This window comes from Monodon monoceros, unplaced genomic scaffold (assembly GCF_005190385.1).
Source record: "Monodon monoceros isolate NGI ecotype Baffin Bay Population unplaced genomic scaffold, NGI_Narwhal_1 Super_Scaffold_1, whole genome shotgun sequence".
Lineage (NCBI taxonomy): Eukaryota > Metazoa > Chordata > Mammalia > Artiodactyla > Monodontidae > Monodon > Monodon monoceros.
Window position 1 is genome coordinate 57,455,658 of NW_021703765.1, and position 21,975 is coordinate 57,477,632.

Consider the following 21,975-nt stretch of genomic DNA (forward strand, 5'->3'; position numbering starts at 1 on the left):
CTTCAGGTTTGTTTCCTCCTCTATAAAATGAAAGATTTGAACTATTTGAACTGTGGCAGTTTTTTTTTGTGTTGCAGTATACTCTAATTTGGCTACATTCAGATTAATATAAACTAGTTTTAATAATTTATCAATTATCTCAGTTCATTTAAGGGTTTTTTGGTTTTGTTTCTATTGAAACCAAACAGATTTTAAAGCACCAGTAGAACAATTTGAAGAATTAGATTTTACTAATATTCTGTTCAGGATGTCTGAGTTTTAATAATTCATATAGGTCCTAGAATGTAGCTTACTTATATCTATGATACCCATTTATAGGAAATTTATAGCATGAAGTAGTTAAAATTAGGCTTGTCAGTCATTGTGCTTCTTGTTGTGGCCCAGGTCCTGTTCCTGTTGGCCAGCAGCCTGTCTAGCCCAGTGCTGTGCAGTAGAGCTTCCTGGGGTCATAGAGTAGATAATAGTGCAGACTACACAGATGCACTATGTAGTGTGGTACCAACTTTAATTAATTAAACTTTCAACAACCATGTGTGACTAATAGGTCATCAGACAGCAACACAGGTCTAGCCTCATGACTACCCCTTTTATATATAAAACCCACATTTTGGAATTTTTTCTGGATCTCTCAAGCAAAAACTTCTAGAAGAAAAAAAAAGAGCTTGTAAGAGGCTCTTTGACCTATTAAATCGGCTTGTAGAGGAGGAGACAGAAGGCTAAACAAGTTGGAAAGAAAATGATATGTAAAGTGATAATTACCGTATAGTATGATAAGGGTTAAATCAGTGAATAGGTTGATAAAGTGACGGAATACCTGGGGATGTCTGGGGGTTCAGTGAATGAAAATAAACCACTCTGGGGATTTTAAGTAGTAAGGGCTTAATTTAACTTAAAATAGAATTCGTTGTAAAATTACTGATCACACCTATCAAGTTCTTGGTTGAGTCTTTAGGAATAATTTCCAGACCAATGCAGAGCTACCAGAGAATCTGTTAGGAGCTCCTGCCACTGGAGCCATGCTGGGTGGGGTGACAAACACTTTGCCTCCACTTGGACTGCTGCTGGTTACCCAAAAAGCTGGAGGTTAGGTACTAGTCTAGAGAAGATGGGAAGAAATATAAAAGTAGTTCCCTTTTCAGTGACAAGCTGAATGGACTTGAGCAAGAGAACTTTAATTAGAAGCTCAAATTGTTAAATGAAAACTTACTTTAGGCTAGGATAACCTCTCTGAGAAAATAAGTTATCTTATAGAGACATGGAAGAAACCAAATTGCACTAATTGTGGTGCATAAACTTTAAGTAGACTTTATTGCATACGTATACAAATAATCCTTATATATCCATTCTTTGCAGATCCAGGATGAGAAGACTGATAAAAGAAGAAGCTAGTTGAACAGCTATAAGATGCCCAAATCTGGGTTCACAAAACCAGTGCAGAGTGAAAATTCTGACAGTGACAGCAATATGGTAGAAAAACCATATGGAAGAAAGGTATATGATTATGCTAAAGATTTGTTGACTCTTTGGAAATTGTGAAAAAGACTCCTGATTTAGTATTTTATTTATTTATTTATTTATTAAAAACTTTTCTAATTGTAACTTTTATTTATTTTGTTTTACTTTATTTTATTTTATCAACACCCAGTGGCTGTGGGATCTTAGTTCCTTGACCAGGGATTGAACCCGGCCCTTGGCAGTGAACATTCAGAGTCCTAACCACTAGACCCACCAGGGAATTCCCATGATTTCATATTTTTAGTAACTGCTCATAAAATAAAAAGCCGTATGGATGCCAGATCCTGGGAGTGAGATTGTTTTTCATTCCCTAAAATAACAAAATTACCAAGATCACACAGTTACTTGAGAAATGATCATGAGGCTGGGGATCCAAGACCTCACAATCATTTGTCATTTCTTCCCCCTGACCCCTGGTACTGAAACACACATACACAGTAGCCGTTCACTTTTCCATGTCTATAACTTTGGATAAATTTACATAACTTTTCCAAACTCAGTATGTCTCTCTGTAATAGAGGACAACAGTACTTTATAGAATTGTGACAGTGAAATGACTTAAGTATTATACTTAATACAATGCTTGGTATATAGTAAGTGCTCAATAAATGTTAGCCATTTTTGTTGTTTATTATTAGTCATTGCCAATGACCCATGATTCTGCCCTTTTACATCTATCCTTCTTCATTACTATTTAATTTAGACCCTCAAAACCTTTATTTAGACTTCTGTAGTTGTCTCCTAAGTGGTCTCACTATCCCTAGTCTCTGCTTTATCTAGTTAGTTTTACACATTATCTTTGAATTTTTCTTTCTTTGGATTTTTCTTTTTTTTTCTTTTAAGTTCTTTTCTTCCTATAAGCCATTTTCCTGTTGAAGGACATCTGAAATGTGTCCGGTTTTTGGCTAATATGAATAAAGAGTCTGAACATTCATGTAGGATCTTTTTTGAACAGCTTTATTGAGGTGTAATTTGTATACCATAAAATTCACCCACTTAGTGTAAAATTCAGGGATTTTTAGTAAGTTTATGGAGTTGTGCAACCATCATCACAATACAGTTTAGACCATTTCCATCATTGTTAAAAGATCCTTAAATGCCCATTTGCAGTGTGTCCCTGTTCCCACCCCAAAGTCCAAGCAACCCCAAATCTGCTTTCAAAATCAACACGTAAGTTTTTAACTTTGTTCTTTTCAAAAATTCTTTTGGCTATTAAGGGTCATTTGCATTTCCATATAAATGTTGGGATTAGCTTGTCAGTTTCCACAAAAAAAAAGCCTGCTGAAATTTTTATAGGGATTTTATAGAATCAGTAGATCACTTTGAGTAGTATGTCATCTTAACATGTCTTCCAGTCCATCACCACAGAATATCTCTCCATTTATTTAGATTTTCAATTTCCCTGACCAATGCTTTGTAGTTTTCAGTGTACAAATCTTGTACTTTTATTGTTAAATTATTAATATTTTATTCTTTCTGATGCCATTATAGATAATTTCATTTAGGATTTTTCACTGCTGGTATATAGAAATGCAAATATTTTTGTATACTGATCTTATATCCTGTGACCTTACTGAACTCATTTATTCTAAAAGTTTGTGGATTCCTTAGGAGTTTCTACATATGGGATTATGTCATCTGCTTATAGACATAATTTAACTTCTTTTCCAGTATGAATACTTTTATTTCCTTTTCTTGCCTGATTGCACTGGCAGTCTTTGCTTTTGATTGCAGTGTTTAATCCACTCACACTTCATATAATTATTGATAAGGTTAGATTTATATCTGCCATTTTGCACTTTGTTCTTATGTTTCAGGTCTTTTTTTCTCTCCTGTCTTTGCTGCCTTTTTTAAAAAACTATTTTTCAGTGTACTATTTAAATTTCTATGATTTTTTAAACTATGTTTCTTAAATTATATTCTTAAAATGTTGATCTAGGGATTATAATGTGCATGCTAATTACTAGAGGTTAATATTGACTTAAATCCAGTATAATACAGCAACTTTGCTCCAGTATAGCTCTGTTACCTTCCCTTCCTTTGTGTTCTCTGTGTAGTATAGATTATATCTACATTTGTTATTAACTCAACAACAGAATGTTACAATTATCGTTTTATACAGTCTTAATTTTAAAGAAATAAGAGAATTAAAGAGAAGTATATATTTATACAGTTCTTTGTTTTTACCTACAGATTTACCAATTTTGGCACTCTTAATTTCTTCCTGTGAATTCAGGTTACTGCCTAGTGTCATTTCCTTACAATCTATAAGAATTTTCCTTAGTATTTACTGTAAGACGGGTCTTCAGCTGTGATTTCTCTCAGTGTTCATTGATCTAAGAATATCTTGATTTTTGCCATTTTTAAAAAACAGGTTTTTTGAGATATAATTCACATACCATACAATTTACTCATTTAAAATGTAAAATTCAGTAGTTTTTAGTACATTTACAGAGTTGTGCAATCACCACCTCTGTCAATTTTAGGACATTTTCACATGAAAAAGAAGCCCTATGTACCCATTAGCAGTTACTCCCCATTCTGTCCCCAAACCCCACAGCCCTAGATAGCAAATAAATCTACTTTTTGTCTCTATAGATTTTCCTATTCTGGTATTTCATATAAATGGAATTCTACAGTATGTGGTCATTCATGACTGTTTGCCTTTATTATGTTGGGTATAGAATTCTTACTTGACTTTTCCTTTTAGTAGATTGTCATCCCACTTCTTTCTTGCTTTAAGTGTTTCTGATGAGAAGTCAGCCGTTAATTGTGATGAATTTTTTTTCCGTTGCTGTTTTCTCTTTTGTTTGACTGTAATGTGTTTAGGATCCCTTTGCAATTATTCTACCTGGGGTTTTTTGAGTTACTTGGATCTGTAGATTAATAGTTTTCATGAAATTTGGGGTGTTGAATTTACTGATTTTTTTGTTTGTTTTTGCCATCTCACATCTGCTATTGAACATACCTAATACATTTTCAGTCACTTTACTTTTCAAATCCAGTATTTCTTTGTAATTGTTCTTTATTCATGTTCTCTGTTTAAGTCATTGTTGTCATACTTTAATTCTTTAAACATTGTTTTCTTCCTCCCTCTCTCCCCTCCCTTCCTTCCTCTTTATAGACTTTGCCAAACCTATCTTGGCCCACTCAGAGAAGTTTCTCTTGAATACTTTTTTCCTTGCTTTCCCAGCTGCCATAATTTTTATTGAAAACTGGACAGTTTAGGTCATATAGCAGCTCTGGATTCTCATTATTTCCCACCTAACAGTTGTAACTGTTGCTAGTTTTTTGTTTGTTTGCTTTTAGTAAAATGTCAGGTTTTGCAGTGTTTGTTACTTTGTCACAACCACTGGTGTCTTGGTTTTTGGGGGTTTTGTTTGTTTGTTTAGTCTTGCTTTACTAGGGGTTGCCCCATACCTACGTGGATTAGTTAGCAACCATTGGTTGGTCAGGCGTTGTGCTCAAACGTGAGCCAGTAAGCCTTACCATGAGCCAATAAGGCTTCCACCTTCCACTGATAGATATACATGTGTGTTGGGGAGTGTGCTCAATGTTCAGGCATTTTTCAGGTAAGCCCTAGCATTTACTTTCTGTCGGGCTCACCCAGGAGTTCCCTCATGTGTGCAGGCTCCTCGTTGACTAAGGATGGTGTAGAGAGCTTGGACCCTTGTAGACCTCCCCAGTGTGTGCACACAGTCTCCCTGTCAGTGAGTGAGGGGTCTGTGCAGAGCTTAGCCCTTCTCAGGTCTTCCCCACATACTTACCCTGTCTGCCAGGGATGAGTGCCAGGGATGAGTGGCTGTCTTATCTAGTGCCCCCGTGGCTCTCTGATTTCTGCAATCTCCCTGTTAAATTTCTGGCTTGTCTACTGGCTGCTGCTCCCCCACAGTGGGACCACAGCCGTAGGCTAATAGAACTATGGGGTTTTTTTCCACTCCATTCCTTTCCTACCCTGCTTGCTATTTTTATCAACGGAGTGACTGGGTGGTGGGGTTTTGGCCTTCTGTGTCAATTCAAGTTGACTCTTTGGCAGCAAAGATGCTGGTTTTCATTGCCAGCCCCACCCTGGAACTACTTCATGCAAACTAAGCATTAGCCAGGAAATGAGAACAACCCCAGGCAAGAATGCCGAAGACAATCACTCTTCTTATCCGTAGTTCAGCAGTTTTTCTTATTGAAAATGCTTCTCAATTTGTTGTCTTTGTTCGATTTCTAGAGCCTTGAAATGGTGGTTTTCGACAGTTTGTCCAGGTTTATAGTTATTCCTTGGAGAGATAAGTTGCCAGTATCTTCATTCTACTATAGACAGAAGTTTCCCCAAATATATTTTAATGTGCCAAATCTTAAGGAGCGTGAGTTCACTAATTTATTCATTTTATTCAACAAACCTTACATGGGATGCTTATTGTGTTGTGTGCCTCTCCTATGACCCTTGAAATAAAACAGTGATTGGTGGGACTTCCCTGGTGGTGGTCCAGTGGTTAAGACTCTGCGCTTCCACTTCAGGGGGCATGTGTATAATCCCTGCTGTGCGGGGAACTAAGATCCCGCATGCTGTGCTGTGCGGCCAAAAAAAAAAAAAAAAAAAAACAGTGGTTAAGGCTTGGTCTAAATCTTTATGAAGACTCTTAAGTAATTGCTCTATCTCTGTGTCTGAAGTGTTTTGCTCTCAGGACCCCTTGATACTTTTTTTTAGCATAACTGAGGAGGCTAAAGGGCTTTTCTGTATGTGGGTATGTCTGTTGACGTTTACACAATCAGAAATTAAAACTGAGAAAAAATTTAAATTTATTAATTGGTTTAAAAAAACAGTATAACTCTTACATGTTAATAATATATTTTTATGAAACACAACTGTATATTCCAAGACAGTATCGGTGAGAAGAGTGTCATTGGTTTTGCACATATCTTTAACGTGTGGCTTAACAGGAAGATAGCCAGATGCTCATCTGCTTCTGCAATCCGGATGTTCAGATATCTCTTGTCACGTAATCTCAAGGCTCAAATACACATTCTTCAGAGAATGAGAGAGAAAGATACACTAACATCTTAGTGTTATTGTGAGCATATTTCTGACTTCGCATTTCCCCTGAAATGGTCTCAGGGACCATACTTTGTTCACACTAATGAAAGTATTTGAGTGTACAGTGATGGGGCAAAGGAGAGAAGCAGTCAGTTCTAGGATGTTCAGGGGTGGTCTCACAGTGGAAAAGATACCTGATCTGGATTCTCAAGTATGTGACTAGCAGGAAAATGAGAGGAAAGAGTAGACTTAAGCAGGAGATGTAAAAAAGACAAGAATCTGTTAAAGTAATGCATACAGAGTTAGGATGTAGCCTGTGAAGGGTGGAGGGTAGGAGATAAGCATTAGACAGGGGCCAGTTCATTATGGCCTTGTGTTCCTTGCTAAAGATCTTGAAATTTATGCTGTAGCCAGTGAGCCAGAAGGGAAGGGCCATGGCAGAAACCAGTTAGAGTATTATTTAAAAATCCAAGCAGAAGGCAGTGTGGGCAGTGGCTGTGGGGATAGAAGTGGCAGATCTAAAAGATATTGAATTACTGAAACTTGTGTATGTATAGAAAAAGTTGTCTGGGTCCACTCTGAAGTTGATTGGACCCCTGAGAGGGCACTCAGGAAAAGGGACAGGTTGTTTGAAGAAGAATGTGTTTGGTTTGTACTTGTTGAATTTAGTTGATCATCGGAGCATCCAATAGAAGTATCAGTTAGATAGTATTAGTTAGATATGCGTCTAGAGGTAAGAACAGCTAGACTGGAAATAAATGTATGAGGATTTGTGGAAAAGTGATCTATAGGTATTGAGATGTCACCTAAAGAGAGTGGGGCAAGAATGGAGGAGAGCATACCCTGAGGAATTCAGATATTTTAGGAGTCAGGAGAGGGGGAGCAAGGAGGACAGAGAGAGAAGCAGAAGTTACACGGCAAAGAGTGGCGAGGGGGGTCTGTATGACAAATGCCGCAACAGTTAATAGGAAAGACCAGGCCATTGTCAGTAGAGATACCTTACAGTGACCTGGGTAAAGGGGACCTCAGTAGAGTTGTGGGGACAGAGTACAATGTGAGATTTGAGGAAAGAATTATAACTTTTATTTCTAAATGCTTAAATATAGTGAAGGTTGCATTTGTGAAATTACATGTGAGCTACTTGATGTCAGTTTTTGGATTTGAATTTATAAGGCTAAAGTTGTTGAAGCTTTTATTCTTCTAGGTACTTCGTATTATTTTTTGAAGATTGCCACTAAATATGCAGTAGTCCTGACCATTGCCTTCATAACAGTGTGATTTCTTAAAACTATAGAGGCAAGCAAAAATCAAACACTTTTTACTAATTATTTCTATTAAAAATATCGCTTAGGTAAGTTAAGAATACTTATTAATCATTAGCTTTATAAGATAAGCAGGAAGAATAAACACAAACTATTAAATGCCTTAATTATTAACAGTTGGCTTCCCTAAAGGGCTACTTAACTGTTCTCAGTCTCCGTTTAACCATCCCGTGTTCTTTCTCAAGATCACACGTTTGTTTGGGTAATGGTCAAAAGCCCTTCTGAGGCAGTACGCATGGTGGTTACTGCCATGCTTTGGGATTTCTGAGCAGCTTGACATCCAAAGCTGTTGTTAGAAGTAATTTTCTTTCATTTTAAATAGATATTTGAGCTGTTTATTTGCACCTTAAGAGAGGAAAGGCCATAACTTCCATTCCAAATTTCTTGCTTATAGACCATGTTACTACTGCTTCTTAGGACAAAATAAAGTTAGAAGAGAGGGAAGGAGAGAAGGCGGCATGACCATCTTATTCACTTATTTATTTGTAAAACATATTCTTAGGATTGTCTTTTCTTGGTGAGTGATTGGCCTTGAAACCAGCCTCTAGCTTCTGCTGAGTTTTTCCTTCCATAAAATTTTTAGAAATGAATATTATGTAGCTGTTCTCTTATGTAAATACAGACCGTATTTACAGCTTAATATGACACAGACATTGCTGTTATAAGATTCTATATTTAAAAATAACCTGAACCAAAGTTTAATTTTTAAATGCATTTAAATAGACAATAATTTTAAATAATCCCATTCTATAGCAATATGCTTTTTATATAAAGTGCTTTTATTACCATGTTAAATATTACAATAGTCAGGGGTTCATCAAAAATGTCTCCTCAAAATTCTTCAAATATTTTATCCTTTCACTGCTATCTGTGGGATTTTTTTCCCCATTGGTTTTAGTTTAAAATTTTTTCCACTGACATTTTTAGCTATAAATTAGCTATAATTTGCAAAACAAAATCTTTCATCAATCCTTTTCTGATAAGCTAAAACCCGGGTTAAATTCGTAAAGTGTGAGAGAGTGGATGTTAATCGTCTGCCTTTCTTAAATAGCTCTGCCCTATCCTTTTCATCATCAATATAGTTCAGACCTTCATTATCTCCTATCCCCATGATAACTGAGAACTTTTTTTTTATTATTCAAGTAATGTAATAATGTTCATTACAGAGGAATTAGAAAATGTATATAAGAATAATGAAAATAGAAATTGCCTTGTCTGAGATGAAGCATCTGAGGTTTTACCCTACTTGCAAGCTAATTAGTTTCATGGATTATGGCAGAAGACATGAGACTCCTGGGTCGGATAGAGAGAAAAGCATTTTTTCTCATAGCAATCGCTGTAGCCATATGTCAGCATTTGTGCCTGTTCTCTGAGCCCTGTTTCTCACAAAGGGATGCAAAGAAGGCCAGGTGACAACTACATATACAGTGGATTGTATTATAGGAGAGGAATCCCAAATCTTTTTAATGGGCAATAAATCTACCTGACCTTTGCCCTAAAGGGAGAAATTATTTATTATACTGAACAGTGAACAGGTCTGATCTACCCTTTGCTCCAGAGGGAGACACTTTCTCTGTCTTCCAAGGCTATTCTCTATACAGATATCCTTGAAAAGATAGAATAAAGGGATTTAGTGCTTCTGCTTGCAAGATGTGCAGAAATGCAAGAGAGCTATAGAGAATTGTCTCCCAGCACACCTGTAATGCCATTACCCACAGATAGCCATTAACATTGTGGTTTATATACTTCAAGCGTTTTTTGTTTTTTTTCTTTTTTCTTTTTTTCTAGGTAAATTTTTTTCTATCTTCTTGAGTTGGTAAAGGCTACCAGCACATTGTTTAATATCAGCAGTGATAGAGGATCATTCTTGTCTTGCCATTAATACTTTCATTGCTATGTATGATAGCTGTTGTAGGTTATTGAAAGAAAATCGTTAATATAAATGAAAAAGACTTAAACTATTTTAAAATAAAAAAAGTCTGACTCTGTTAGGTTTATTACGTCATGGATATGAAAGAAGAATGTGCCAGTGATTCTCTCCTGAATTGACAAGAGTATTTATACCATTTGATGATATAGAAATTTTAAGACAATCAGAAATAGCTATTTCTTTTGAAAGTTACTTTCCCCATATCTGAAAATAATTTTTATTGTTAAGATTCTCACAAAAACACTTTCTTCAAGTAACACTTTTAAGGACAATTTTATTTTACAGAGAACAGAATAAGTTGGTAGCAGGAATGAATATTCACACTAATCACCATATTGCACAGGAGAGTATGATTGATAAATTCTTGTGAACATTTTTCATTTAACATATTAAATTGGTTTCTCTTGTTTTATGGCACAGAACAGTATCTTTACTCACACAAGTGCAAGGGAGAAGGGACATCCTAATGTTTTTCTTAATTCTTTTTTTAATAACAAAGATTTGTATTTCTAAGGAAAATCTCTAGAACTTTGTTGGCTAACCATTTTTTACTAATCATGCCTTTCTGTTTCTGATTCTTTGACATCTGGGACCTCAGTGACCCTGGGGAGACTGCCCTTCCCAGGGCTACTCAGTGCCCAGAGATAGTAAACAATTTATGTGTGACCACACCTTTCATATGCAAACCAACCAATCCAGAGTCCATCCCCAACCACCAACTATATCCAGCTCTCACACTCTGGGCCACTATCCCCCTGCCCTAATAACAGTCACACCAGAACCAGGTACCAGACAGCTAGAGAAACAACACCTATACCCTAGAGTCTGCTGAAATTATGCAAACTAGCCAACCCTAAACCTGCTTGCTCTGCCTTGCCTTTTTCTTCCTGTGGAAACCGCAATAAAAGCTTTGACTCACATTTCCTTCCCCTCTCTCTGCTTCCTGAACCTCCTAGGTGCTTCCTCCGGTGGCACCTCATGGTGCGGCATGCCTCCTCTTCTTGGGAGCTGTGAGTAACAAACTCTCTTTTCAGTGGCAGCGATCTCTTGATCTGTTGCCCTCACTATACCAGAATAATAATAAAATCGACGTTTTAAAACAACCTTATAAGCAAAAGGCATGCCTGTGAAGCTCCATTTCACTAGCAGAAGTAAGAAAACAGCTTAAGAGGATTTTCCTTTACACCTGGGAAATAAATACTTTTATTCTTCACTAATCTTTACCAGTTAAGATATAAGGAAGTCACATTCTCTTCCTAATTTGCTAATAGGTTTATCAAGAATGAATGTAGGGTCTATTTAGATGTTATTGTCACCTATTAACATCACAATAAGATTTTTCCTTTTGATATAATGAATTGTCTTGAGGTTTTCTAATAATGAACTATTCTTATATTCTTTGGGTGAATCCTGCTTGATTATGATATATTATCTTTCTAAGGCACTAACTTTGATTGGACAGTTTATTTAGGATAGTTTATTGTTTCATTTATTTCATAAGCAATTTAGGTATAATTTCTATCTTGAACCCTTCTTAGGTATTAGTTTTATTTCACACTTGTAAAATGGATTGGGTATCTTCTAATCTTATTTCTGTGTTGTAGTATTGTTTATATGAAATGGGAAATATATTTTCCCTGAACTTTTAATTTAAAACCTCTCATAAAATCTCCTGGAATAGGTACCCTTTTTAGACGTAAAATCTTTGGCTATAGATTTATTGTTTTCTATGATCATTGGTCTATTCAGGTTTTCTGTTTCTTTCATGAGCCAGTGTTTGGTAATGCATGTTTTCCAAGAAAATAATCCATTTTTCCAGTCCTTAAAATTGTAATTGTATAAAAATGAATACAGTATTCTTTTGTAACTTTTTAATATCCCCTCTGGAATTGTATTTTAGGTCTCAATCCCAGTCTTTTTTTTTTTTCCTGGTTTTTTTTTTCCCTCTTCATATTTTCATGATTAGACTCACTAAAAGCTTTACTATATTGCTCTTTTTTGTGTGTGTGGTACACGGGCCTCTCACTGTTGTGGCCTATCCCGTCGCGGAGCACAGGCTCCAAACGCGCAGGCTCAGCGGCCATGGCTCACGGGCCCAGCCACTCCGCGGCATGTGGGATCCTCCCAGACCGGGGCACGAACCCATGTCCCCTGCATAGGCAGGCGGACTCTCAACCACTGCGCCACCAGGGAAGCCCTATATTGCTCTTTTTGAATCATCTTTTCGTTGATAAATTCTACTTTTTAAAAAAATTCAGTATTTTTTTTATGCCCCTTCTTCCCACTCTTCCTTCCTTTATTTTCTGGCTTGGGTCGAAAGCTCGTGTCTTCTGCAGTCTGAGTCTACTCATTTTCTTCTGAAAATCTCTATGGTTATGATATCTGTCATTTATTATCATAGATTTATGCTCACCTGCTAGGTGATATGGCTTAGTTCTTAGTATCTAGCATGTTTTTCCAAAGGAGTTTTCATAGCCCAGTTAGATGTGCTGTATGTACCAATTCAGATGTTGGATCATAAGAGTGAACTTGGTAATTGCTGTAGGCATGAGGGTAGGATACTTTATCTAAATGAGTGGACACATGGAGTTAATAAAATACAATTTGCTTAATTCAATCTAGACTGCTTTTTCTGATTTATATATTTGTTTATTGGTGATGATGTCTATCTTAGACATAGAGTTCCATTATATTCAAGATATTTTGTTTTATTGTTATTTTAAAATTATATTACTAAGTAAAAGGGAATATGAAATAAGTTAGAAAACACATTATGATTGTTGAAAGTGGGCCTTAAGGACATTGAGGACAACGATGGTTTGTAGTAATACTCTTTCTACTTTATATAAAGTATTTTTTAATACTGTATTGCTCAGCTAATATTGTTATAAGTTTATTCATATTTAATTTTTTAATAGAGTAAAGACAAGATTGCATCCTATAGCAAAACTCCAAAAATTGATCGGAGTGATGTGGGCAAGGAGATGAAAGAGAAATCGTCCATGAAACGTAAACTTCCTTTTACCATCAGCCCATCAAGAAATGAAGAACGAGATTCAGACACAGGTAGGAAATTTTGTTGTTTGCTGGTAAAATCATAACCCTTCTTTTACTGTGATTTTCTTTCTCATTCCTTGTTCACTGCATTTTAGAGAGAAATATTTGTATTTCAGAATTTCAGGTTTATCATTGGGGCAGAAATTCATATATTCCTCACCCAAATTTGATTTCTATCATAGATAAAAGCAATAAGCTTTTTTTCTCAGTCTCAGTGTTTATTACAAATTTCTTACCACTTTAAGAACTTAATTTCTTGGGGAGCATTTCAGTGATGAAAATTTACTTAGTAATATGGAGCATTGATACGGTAGATTTGAGAAAAAGCTGTTGAGTTTTTGTGAACAAATTATTGAACCCACCAAAGAAAAAAAGTTTAGGCATTTTAGATTCAGAAATGAATCAGTAATATGTCCCTTTCAAAAAAAGAAGAAAAATATTGAAGCTTCCTAAGCCCAGTTCATAGTACTTTTTTCCTCAAAACTTTTGCTATGTCAGGAATGATACTTGACATCAGTAAATCCCAGTTATTTGTAATAGATTAAAACCTTATTACCACTATCTAATAAATTACTAGGTTGTATTTTAGCCCTGAATTAATCGTTTTTTGAAACTAATATAAACTTGAATGTTCGTTATATGTTTATCATAATTGTTTTAGCCCCTGAATGAAGTATTGGTAATGAACTGTTCTTAAGAATGTTTTAGTTTCACTCAAAGAAAATCAGTGTTACATGCTAAATTTATGTACAGAGATCATATCCTACTTTTATCTTTCTAGCCATCTTAATCATCAGTATGGGAATGATCTTGACTCCAGAATCTGTGAAAATAGACTTTTTGAAAGACTATTTTCAAAAGACTAGACTTTTGAAACCCCTTGTGCTAATCTTTAGAAAATACTTAATTTTAGTATACACTGTTAGTAAGTAGGTTTCCTTTTGTATATTTGGCTGTTTCTCTTAGCTTGAACTAAAAACTTTTCTTAAACGCTTATGACAGTTTTAAACTTTGAAAATTGCTCTTTTTTTGAGTGATTAAGAAATTATGTGCTTTGTTCATTTTAAGTTACACTGTCTTCTTCTAGAGGTTCAGAATCTTTCTTTCTTTTTTTTTTTTTTGAAGCTTGACTCTCTTTTTTTTTTTGCGGTACGCGGGCCTCTCACTGTTGTGGCCTCTCCCGTTGCGGAGCACAGGCTCCGGACGCACAGGCTCCGCGGCCACGGCTCACAAGCCTCCCGGACCAGGGCACGAACCCATGTCCCCTGCATCGGCAGACGGACTCTCAACCACTGCGCCATCAGGGAAGCCCTTGACTCTCCTTATTTTTACAAATTGTTCTCAAGGTATTACTAGGTCACTTAGCTGAGAAGAAGGTGCTTCTGTGCCTTCGAATATACAAGATCTAACTTGTCTCATACTCTCTCCTTAGAAACCCTTTTGCTAGTCATTTTTAAAGTACTTACATTAACCAGGTTTTGTTTTCCAGTGACAGTGATAATCCTACTAGTAGTTTGAAGAAGGGACTTAGAAATAAGGTTTCAAAATAATACACTTCCCATGAGAACCTTTGTTATTAGATCCAGTGGGTTGTCTTTTATTTAGTGTAAAATAAAAGACTTAGGAAGACATGAACTTTAGGCACTGAATAAACATAGTCTAATTCATATTTTATTGATTGGATTATATGCTTATCCCCTGCTACAGTCTTTCCACTATTTGAATTTAGTGGGACATTGCAGCTCTCTCTAAGACTGTTTCATAAAACAAACTCTTATTTTATTTTATTTTTTTTGAAAAGGTCACATGGCTAACATTAAATGAGATTTTGATGGATTTAAACATGTATATCTATATTTTTGGTAGGCTGAATTTATAAATTTTAGTAAATAACAGATGAAGGCTTTAGTTTTGCACGCACACACATACACACACATCCAAAGCATTAAGAAGAATTTCTCCAGGCCCAAGGCAAAACGTCTTATTTTCATAATTTTAAAAGAAGAGTCCAGAGTACCATTAACTGATATTTTCCATATGAAAGATAGTTATAGCACCAAACCCCGTATTTGACATTGATCTTTTTAAAATTTTAAATCATTAGCTGAAACCATATAGAATAAACTGTAAAAGGGAGAAATATTTATAACATATATGACAACCCTTATCTTAATATAATTAGTAATTAAAGTTCTCTTAAATGTGAAGAGAAAAATACAGAAATGGGAGAATGGACAAAAGATACAAGCAAGTAGTTCAGAACAACAGAATTACAGTTGGTGAAGAAATATATGAAATGTATTAATAGTGCTCAAAGAAATAGAGTTTACAATGATTGACAAAACTGTCGTTGGCTTAAATCATACAAACTGGTCACTGGTTTGAAATAGGAACTTGCTTTAGTTTGTCTAAATTATGGAACTACCTTGTTGCAGGTAGATATAACAGCATATGTTAAAAACTAAAAGTTTGTTAACATTTGATTTATTCTTTTGTCATTTATTCTATATAAATAATTATTGATGAGAGTAAAAATTATCTTCAAGTATATTTCTCTCAGCTTTCTTTATAATAGAAAAAACAAAACAGGAAAAGATTGTCAAGAAATATAGGATTTGTTAAATTATGGTAAATCCAATGAAGAAATATGATCTTTTACCCTTAAAAATAACATTACAGAGGAATAAACTGTATGGAAATATGTTCACAGTATACAGAGTAAAAATGTGGGTTATGAAATAATATGTACTGTTTGCATTATGTCATATTCTTTATATTTGTATGCATATGCACACAGGACATACATTAACACACATACAGAAAGATAAGATTGTTTAAATATAAAGACTGTTTCATTGTAGAACTAAGCCTAAACCTAGTGGGTTTATTAAAGGTCCTGAACAAAAATGTAAATATTATAAGCCCTGACTTAGGTGAAAAATAAAAGAATAGGGAGTGGGGAATAAGGAGAAAATGCCAAGAGTGCTACTCAACTCACCATCTCTCATAGCAAGGGATTAACTGAAATTAATTAGTCTGAAACTGAAATATGTTTTTAATCTTTAAAACTTTTAATCTTTCATTTAAAATTTTACCTATATGTTTATATATGTGTGTGTTTATACTTTAGTATATGGTATCTCTTATAGAGAAGAGCAATTCCTTTAGTTTATTTTCTTTTTATGTTGGGTTAAACTAAAGTTAATCTTTCAGATTTTTATTTAAATATAGCACATATATATGATATTTTCTTATTCTTACATAAGTTGATTTCTCTCTCTCTCTCTCTCTCTCTCTCTGTCTCTACTAGTTCCTCTGTCTTTATATACATTTAGAAGGATGCTTGGCATGATGTTCATGAGATGTTAACATTTTGTTTCCAGGATTTGGGATGATTTGTTACTTTCTTCTTTGTATTCTTTATATGCCTTGAATTTTTAAAATAATAAACATACATTATTTTTATAAAACACGGTCATTATTTTTTTTTAAGACATTTATATTGTCCAAGGAAGATTCAGTGGTCCTCAAAATCAGCAGTAATGCCATCAACCGGCTGAGTCATTCCTAGTCTTCGTTTTGAGATACCCTAGTGTGTCTTAAACTTTCCAAATTCTCAATTATTTAATGTTTATTAATTTTTTAAAAGATAACACTTTCTAGAAAAGAAATTCAGATAAAGTTTGGGGGAAAATTATAGCATAATTCAGTCATGCCAGTGAGTTCTTATAGCTGTATCATAATACTGTTCATTTCAGCAAATCTCCAGTATATCTACTTATTTCATTCCAGTGTCAATCCCACATTGTCCTATCCTATTAGAGAATTCCTATAAATTTTGTCCCATGAAATGTTGAGGCCAATCTGTACAATGACTTATTGAACCTATGGAAGCAACTACTTCTTATCTAGAAGAGAAATTATTTCTTACAGCTACTGCATCAGCTTGCTTTATCACCTACTTTTAGCTTTTACTTTTAATCTTTCCTAGTCTAGAATCCTGACCAGATAAGTTATTGTAGTTATAACAGAGGGAAATCATAGCATAGTGTTTATCATCAGAAGCTTTGGAGTCTGACAGACCATTGTTGAGTCCTTGCTCAGCCACCTACTAGCCCTGGCCAAATTAGTTGAGCTCCTTGTAAGTCCCAATTTTCTCATCTATAAAAGTGCATGTAATACCAACTTCAGAAAATTGTGACCTCTAAGTGACATATCATGTAAAATCAGTTTGCGATACGTTAATTAAAACAGAAAACTAATACTGACTTAAATAGATAGAGATTTTTTTTCATCTAATACGGTTAAGACCAGGCATACGCAGTCCAGAGTTGGTATAGCAGTTCAGTAACACCGTCAGGGACTGAGCTCTTTTCATCTTTCTGCTCTGCTACCCTTAGCTCATACGTAGCCTTTGTCCTTAAGCATTTTGCCTTATAGTCACAGGATATATCCTTCCTGGGCAGAAAAGAGGAGAGGAAGGACCAAAGACAGAGGTATCTTTCTCCCAGAGAGACTTTTGCCTTTTTACTCATGAAACAACCTCCCTAGAAACTTTTGCCTGCACCTCAACTGGTTAGGCTCCCCTAGTTGCTGGAGAGTCTGAAAAGTCAAATATTTTTGAGCTGGACATATTGTCTCCCTGATCAAAATTGGAGTATTCCTAATAAGGGGAGAATGAATAGTGAGTAGGCACCTTATAATACTGTTACTGTATATAAAATTTTTGACATAGTAATTAATAACTGATAACTGCTATTACCTTTAAGTTATTAATGTTTCTACCTAAGGGAACTTTTTTCCTACACTATCCGTCATAAAATCGTACTTATTTTCTTTCCAAGACTAATGGCATCCAAAGGATGCCATGACAATCCCTTAACTTGAAAGTACTGAGCAGTTATCTTGAGGCTACACATGAGTGAATCTCTTCTTAGCCTCCAAAGTAAATTTGCAATTATTTTGTTGTGAGTAATGCCATAGAGCGTCTTTGCAGATTGTATTTTTATTATACTCTGAATTTTTTCTGTCTTATTCATTCCTAAGAGTAGGTTTACAGGGTTAAAAGGGTAAAACATTTCTATAACGTTTCTTCAAAATAGTTATACATAGTTATAAAGGCTCCAGCATTTTTATGTTCTTTAATCTCAAATAACATCATGGCACTTGTTTTTCTTTAGGTTTGATAGCTCTAAGTATATATAGGGATAAACCAGTAGTACTTCATTTTAGTTTGCATGTTTAGATAAGTAAAAAAAATACAACATTCTTAACTTTTTAAAAAATACTTGTTTTTTCTTAATAGGCATTATTTATTTCCTTACTGATTTTTTTTCTTGTGGCATTAAGTAATATGTAAATAAATGTGGTAGGAGAAAATGTAAAGAGACACAATATGATCTGTTCCCAAAGTCCGTGGTCGCAGTTGTAGAGTATGTTCAGATGTTTTGAACTAAATCTCTGCCAGCCAGCCGTAGAAGGCCTACTTTCCCGAGGCTTTGGATGCCATTAAAGGATTTACCCTATTTAATGACACAAGCAAATTTGGAGAGGAAAACTTTTTTAAAAAAAGAAAACACATGTAATTTTTCTGGTAACTGTGTTAAAGTAGCAGACAAAATTAGTGCTTTGCTTAATAAGGATAGTCCTCTTTTGATGCTCTTCGTGGTGATTATTTATTATAGATTTACTCCGTCCCTTTCCCTGATATTTTATTATAAAAATTTTCAGACGTAGTGCACACTCTTAAAATCATACTTGATATTTTTCTTATTCTCTTGCAATCCAGAACAGAATATTAACTTAAAAAGATGGCTTGTACAACAAGGATTTACTTTATAGTACAGGAACTATATTCAATATCTTGTAATAACCTATAATGGAAATAATCTGAAAAATACATATATATATAATGAATCACTTTGCTGTACACCTGAAACCAACACAGTATTGTAAATCAACTATACTTCAATTGAAAACAAAAAAGATGGCTTTTAAAATATAGGTATTGCTTGTCTTGCCTTGCTGCAAAGAACATATCAGGGAGAGAGAATTGCTCTGCCTAGCACTCAGTGTTTTACAAAAACCTCATAGATAACAATAGTCTCATTATGGTCTAGTCTCAGTATAGCACTGAAGGAAGAAGTAGTTGAGTAAAAGGACAGGATATGGAAGCTTTTAATTTTCTAGCTCCTTAATTAAATCTTTTTAAGAATACACATGCAAACACCCCAAAAATAAACATACTTATTTGAGTAAAAGCCAAAAGGGTGTGTGGAGTCTGGATGGATTAATTACTTCCAAAGAAAGGTTTGGAGAAACTACTTCCTTATATTAATGAATATAATTGAAAGTTTATTTTATCCACTATTCTTTCACCTGTCACAGTCGTATGATCTGCTTTCAATAATCCATTTAATTCGATCTGTTGGTGCAACTTATTAGTTGCCCTTTTTTCTTTGCTTTGCAACTTATGGAGGCCTTTTAAAATTTTTGCTTATCTTTAAATGAAATGACAAATATTCTTCATAGAATTCTTCTAGTTGCTAACTTAATGGGTTAAATTTTAAAATATAAGTGCTTATTATTGAAAGGCTTGTAATTCAGTCCATTTACCCACTTGCTCTAGAATTGGTCTAAATATTATTTTATTAACGATTTCCCCTTTGATTGAGTAAGACTTCTCATCACTAAACTTTTAGGCTTATCTCTAAATTTTTCAAATACTATGTTTAGGAGTTACTTGTTCTCTAAATTGGTTTTTTTTTCCAACACTTTTGTTTCCTTACACCTAACAACTCATGAATAATGTCTATAATGATCATCCTGGAAAGAAGACCATAAGCCAATAAATTGAGAATGTGAAGATCAGAATAACATTATGTTGAGTTAAAACAGCATATTGTTTGTAAGTAAAATTATTTGCTCTGGCCATACTGCCAGAAGTCAGTTCTCTCATTTATTGAGTTGTTAGGCAGCATTCCATATTCTTAGCTGATAAACTTTGTTTTGATTTAGGCTACTTTCTTTCTAAGATGTCTTTTGTAGTGGTCAGTAATAATTCATGTTATTTGAAATGTTTATAAATTATAGAAAGGTCCGTGGTCTAGAATGATACTGTAGTCCGAAATGTTCTATTGTCTTCTGAATAGTTTTGGCACTCATAGAACAAAAAGAATGATGGAAGTCCACTATTCAAGTTTTCTAAAGACAAATTCTAAACAGAAAAACGTGATAAGAGTACTGCCTCTTTTATCACTATTCAGAGATAGAAAAAATATATCCTCAAAAGAGATATGTTTTAATAAGCAGCCTCAGTAATAACTATTATTGCAAACTACGTGGTTGACTTTTTCAACTTTAAGATCAAAGAAACTGAAATCTTAGGTATTGGCCAAATCTGTGTTTGAAATGTACTTTTGGCTTTACCTTAAAAATTATCTTTTGGAAAAACAATGATACATCATTGTGGTCTTTTGAAAAATGTTGGTTTGTTGAATTCTGCATTTCCCTTCGTATGCTTTTTTCTTTTCTCCTGTCTCTTCTTATTCTGTAGATTCAGATCCAGGACATACAAGTGAAAATTGGGGGGAGAGACTTATGTCTTCTTACAGGACATACTCAGGTAATTAGATTATCAGGGGCTCCTGTTTAGCCAGTGGTTTCTGTCACATTTATAATTAACTATTGTACTATAAGTAACTTATTTTCAAACCAGTATATAGGTATCTGTGGTTGAATAAGTGAACTATATGAGTGACACAAGATTTTCCAGTCTTCATTTGAGATCTCCAGTGCATCATGTCCAAGACATGCTCTGTGTGAACGTTACAAGCAGGACTCCTGCACACAGCCACTCAGGTGTGCAACACAACCTGGGGGCACCATTCATGTAGAAAAGTGTGAAAGTCACCGCCTTGGAGTTGTGCCGTGCAGCAACGCCTGTGGGAAGGTGCCCAGGTTCCTTAGTGTCTTAGCTGTATGCCCGTCACACAGTGTTACCATGTGTAGTGATTTTGATAGACAGTGTCATCTTCCTCTTCAAACATGCAGTGTTTTTTTAAAAACACATCTAAAATTTTTCAGTTGACCTCTTTAGTGTATTGACTTTGCTGCCCCTGTTGAATTTAAAAGTAGATTAAAACACCAGGTTTCCTGGAGAAATGCCATTAAAGAGTAAATGTATCCCCTCGTATGTGAAAACTGAATTAGTTAAGTGTTTTGATTATCTTTGTTTTAAGTTTTTAATGAGCTTACATTCTTATGTCTGAACTTTTTAAATGTAAAATATTGTTCAGTCCCTGAATGTCCAGTTTTTAGCATATGACATTTAACTCTAAAAGCTGAAATAAAATTTGTTTCTGATATACCTTGTATTCATTTAAAAAATTTGTGGGGTTGGTATAGAACCAAATAATTATTCTTAAAATTATGCTGAAAGCTGTTAATTGAGCTGATGAGTCAGTAATACTTAGTTATCAAAATTTTGGGGTGGGAGGCAAGTTTACAATCTGCCTTAAATTGAACAGACCTACACTTTCTGTGGAGTTAGGTGTACTTTTCTAAAGTGGGGCTCCTAAGTACCAAGGTGCACCTGAATGAGCTGTATGTAGTGAAGCCATCCATGGTCTGAGGATCATTGCTGGAAATCAGAAGATATAAGTACCCACCTGTCAAAGATTGTGTAGATACTTCACAACCAGAGAGTAATTGGCAACGTTTTTCCTCAGAATTGAAGTATATATACATTCTAAATGTGATTGATTTAATTATGTTCATCTGTATTTGAATCGTAGCTTCCATTCTTTCATGCCTTGTACAGTGACTGCTTTGTGGGAAAATGTCGTATTTAGTTTTTGAGACCCTAATAGGCTTATGAGCTAGTTCCCCAAGAAAAACAATTTTGTCTCTTCTCCTTAATATACTTAATTGGGATGTGACAGTGTTGAGCTTTCTGTTTATTCTGACAAGACCTGGAAAGAAAGCACTGATTTTCAGGATTATAAGACTGAGACATCTCTATAATTCTAAAGATCCTCTGAACCGTGAAATAAAGAATATTGGATTGTTGAAAAGTCCATATCTGTTTTTCTTTAGTCTTAAGTGAATCACCTGGATTTTTCTTT

General features: G+C 34.7%; 1 protein-coding gene across 8 annotated transcripts in view; it reads left to right on the forward strand.

Annotated features, from left to right (window-relative positions):
• ANKRD12 (ankyrin repeat domain 12) overlaps positions 1 to 21,975 on the forward strand; it is a 113,591-nt gene that overhangs the window by 29,650 nt on the left and 61,966 nt on the right. For 6 of the 8 annotated variants that reach the window (XR_003793602.1, XR_003793601.1, XM_029223164.1 and 3 more), the window contains exons 2-4: positions 1,354 to 1,491; positions 12,712 to 12,859; positions 20,406 to 20,474. Coding sequence is in view for 6 of the 8 variants with exons in the window: in XM_029223164.1 (XP_029078997.1) it covers positions 1,405 to 1,491; positions 12,712 to 12,859; positions 20,406 to 20,474 (304 nt within the window). In the remaining 2 variants the exon portion in view is untranslated. The remainder of the gene's footprint in view (positions 1 to 1,353; positions 1,492 to 12,711; positions 12,860 to 20,405; positions 20,475 to 21,975) is intronic. The other 2 variants (XM_029223190.1, XM_029223180.1) reach the window with 1 other exon arrangement.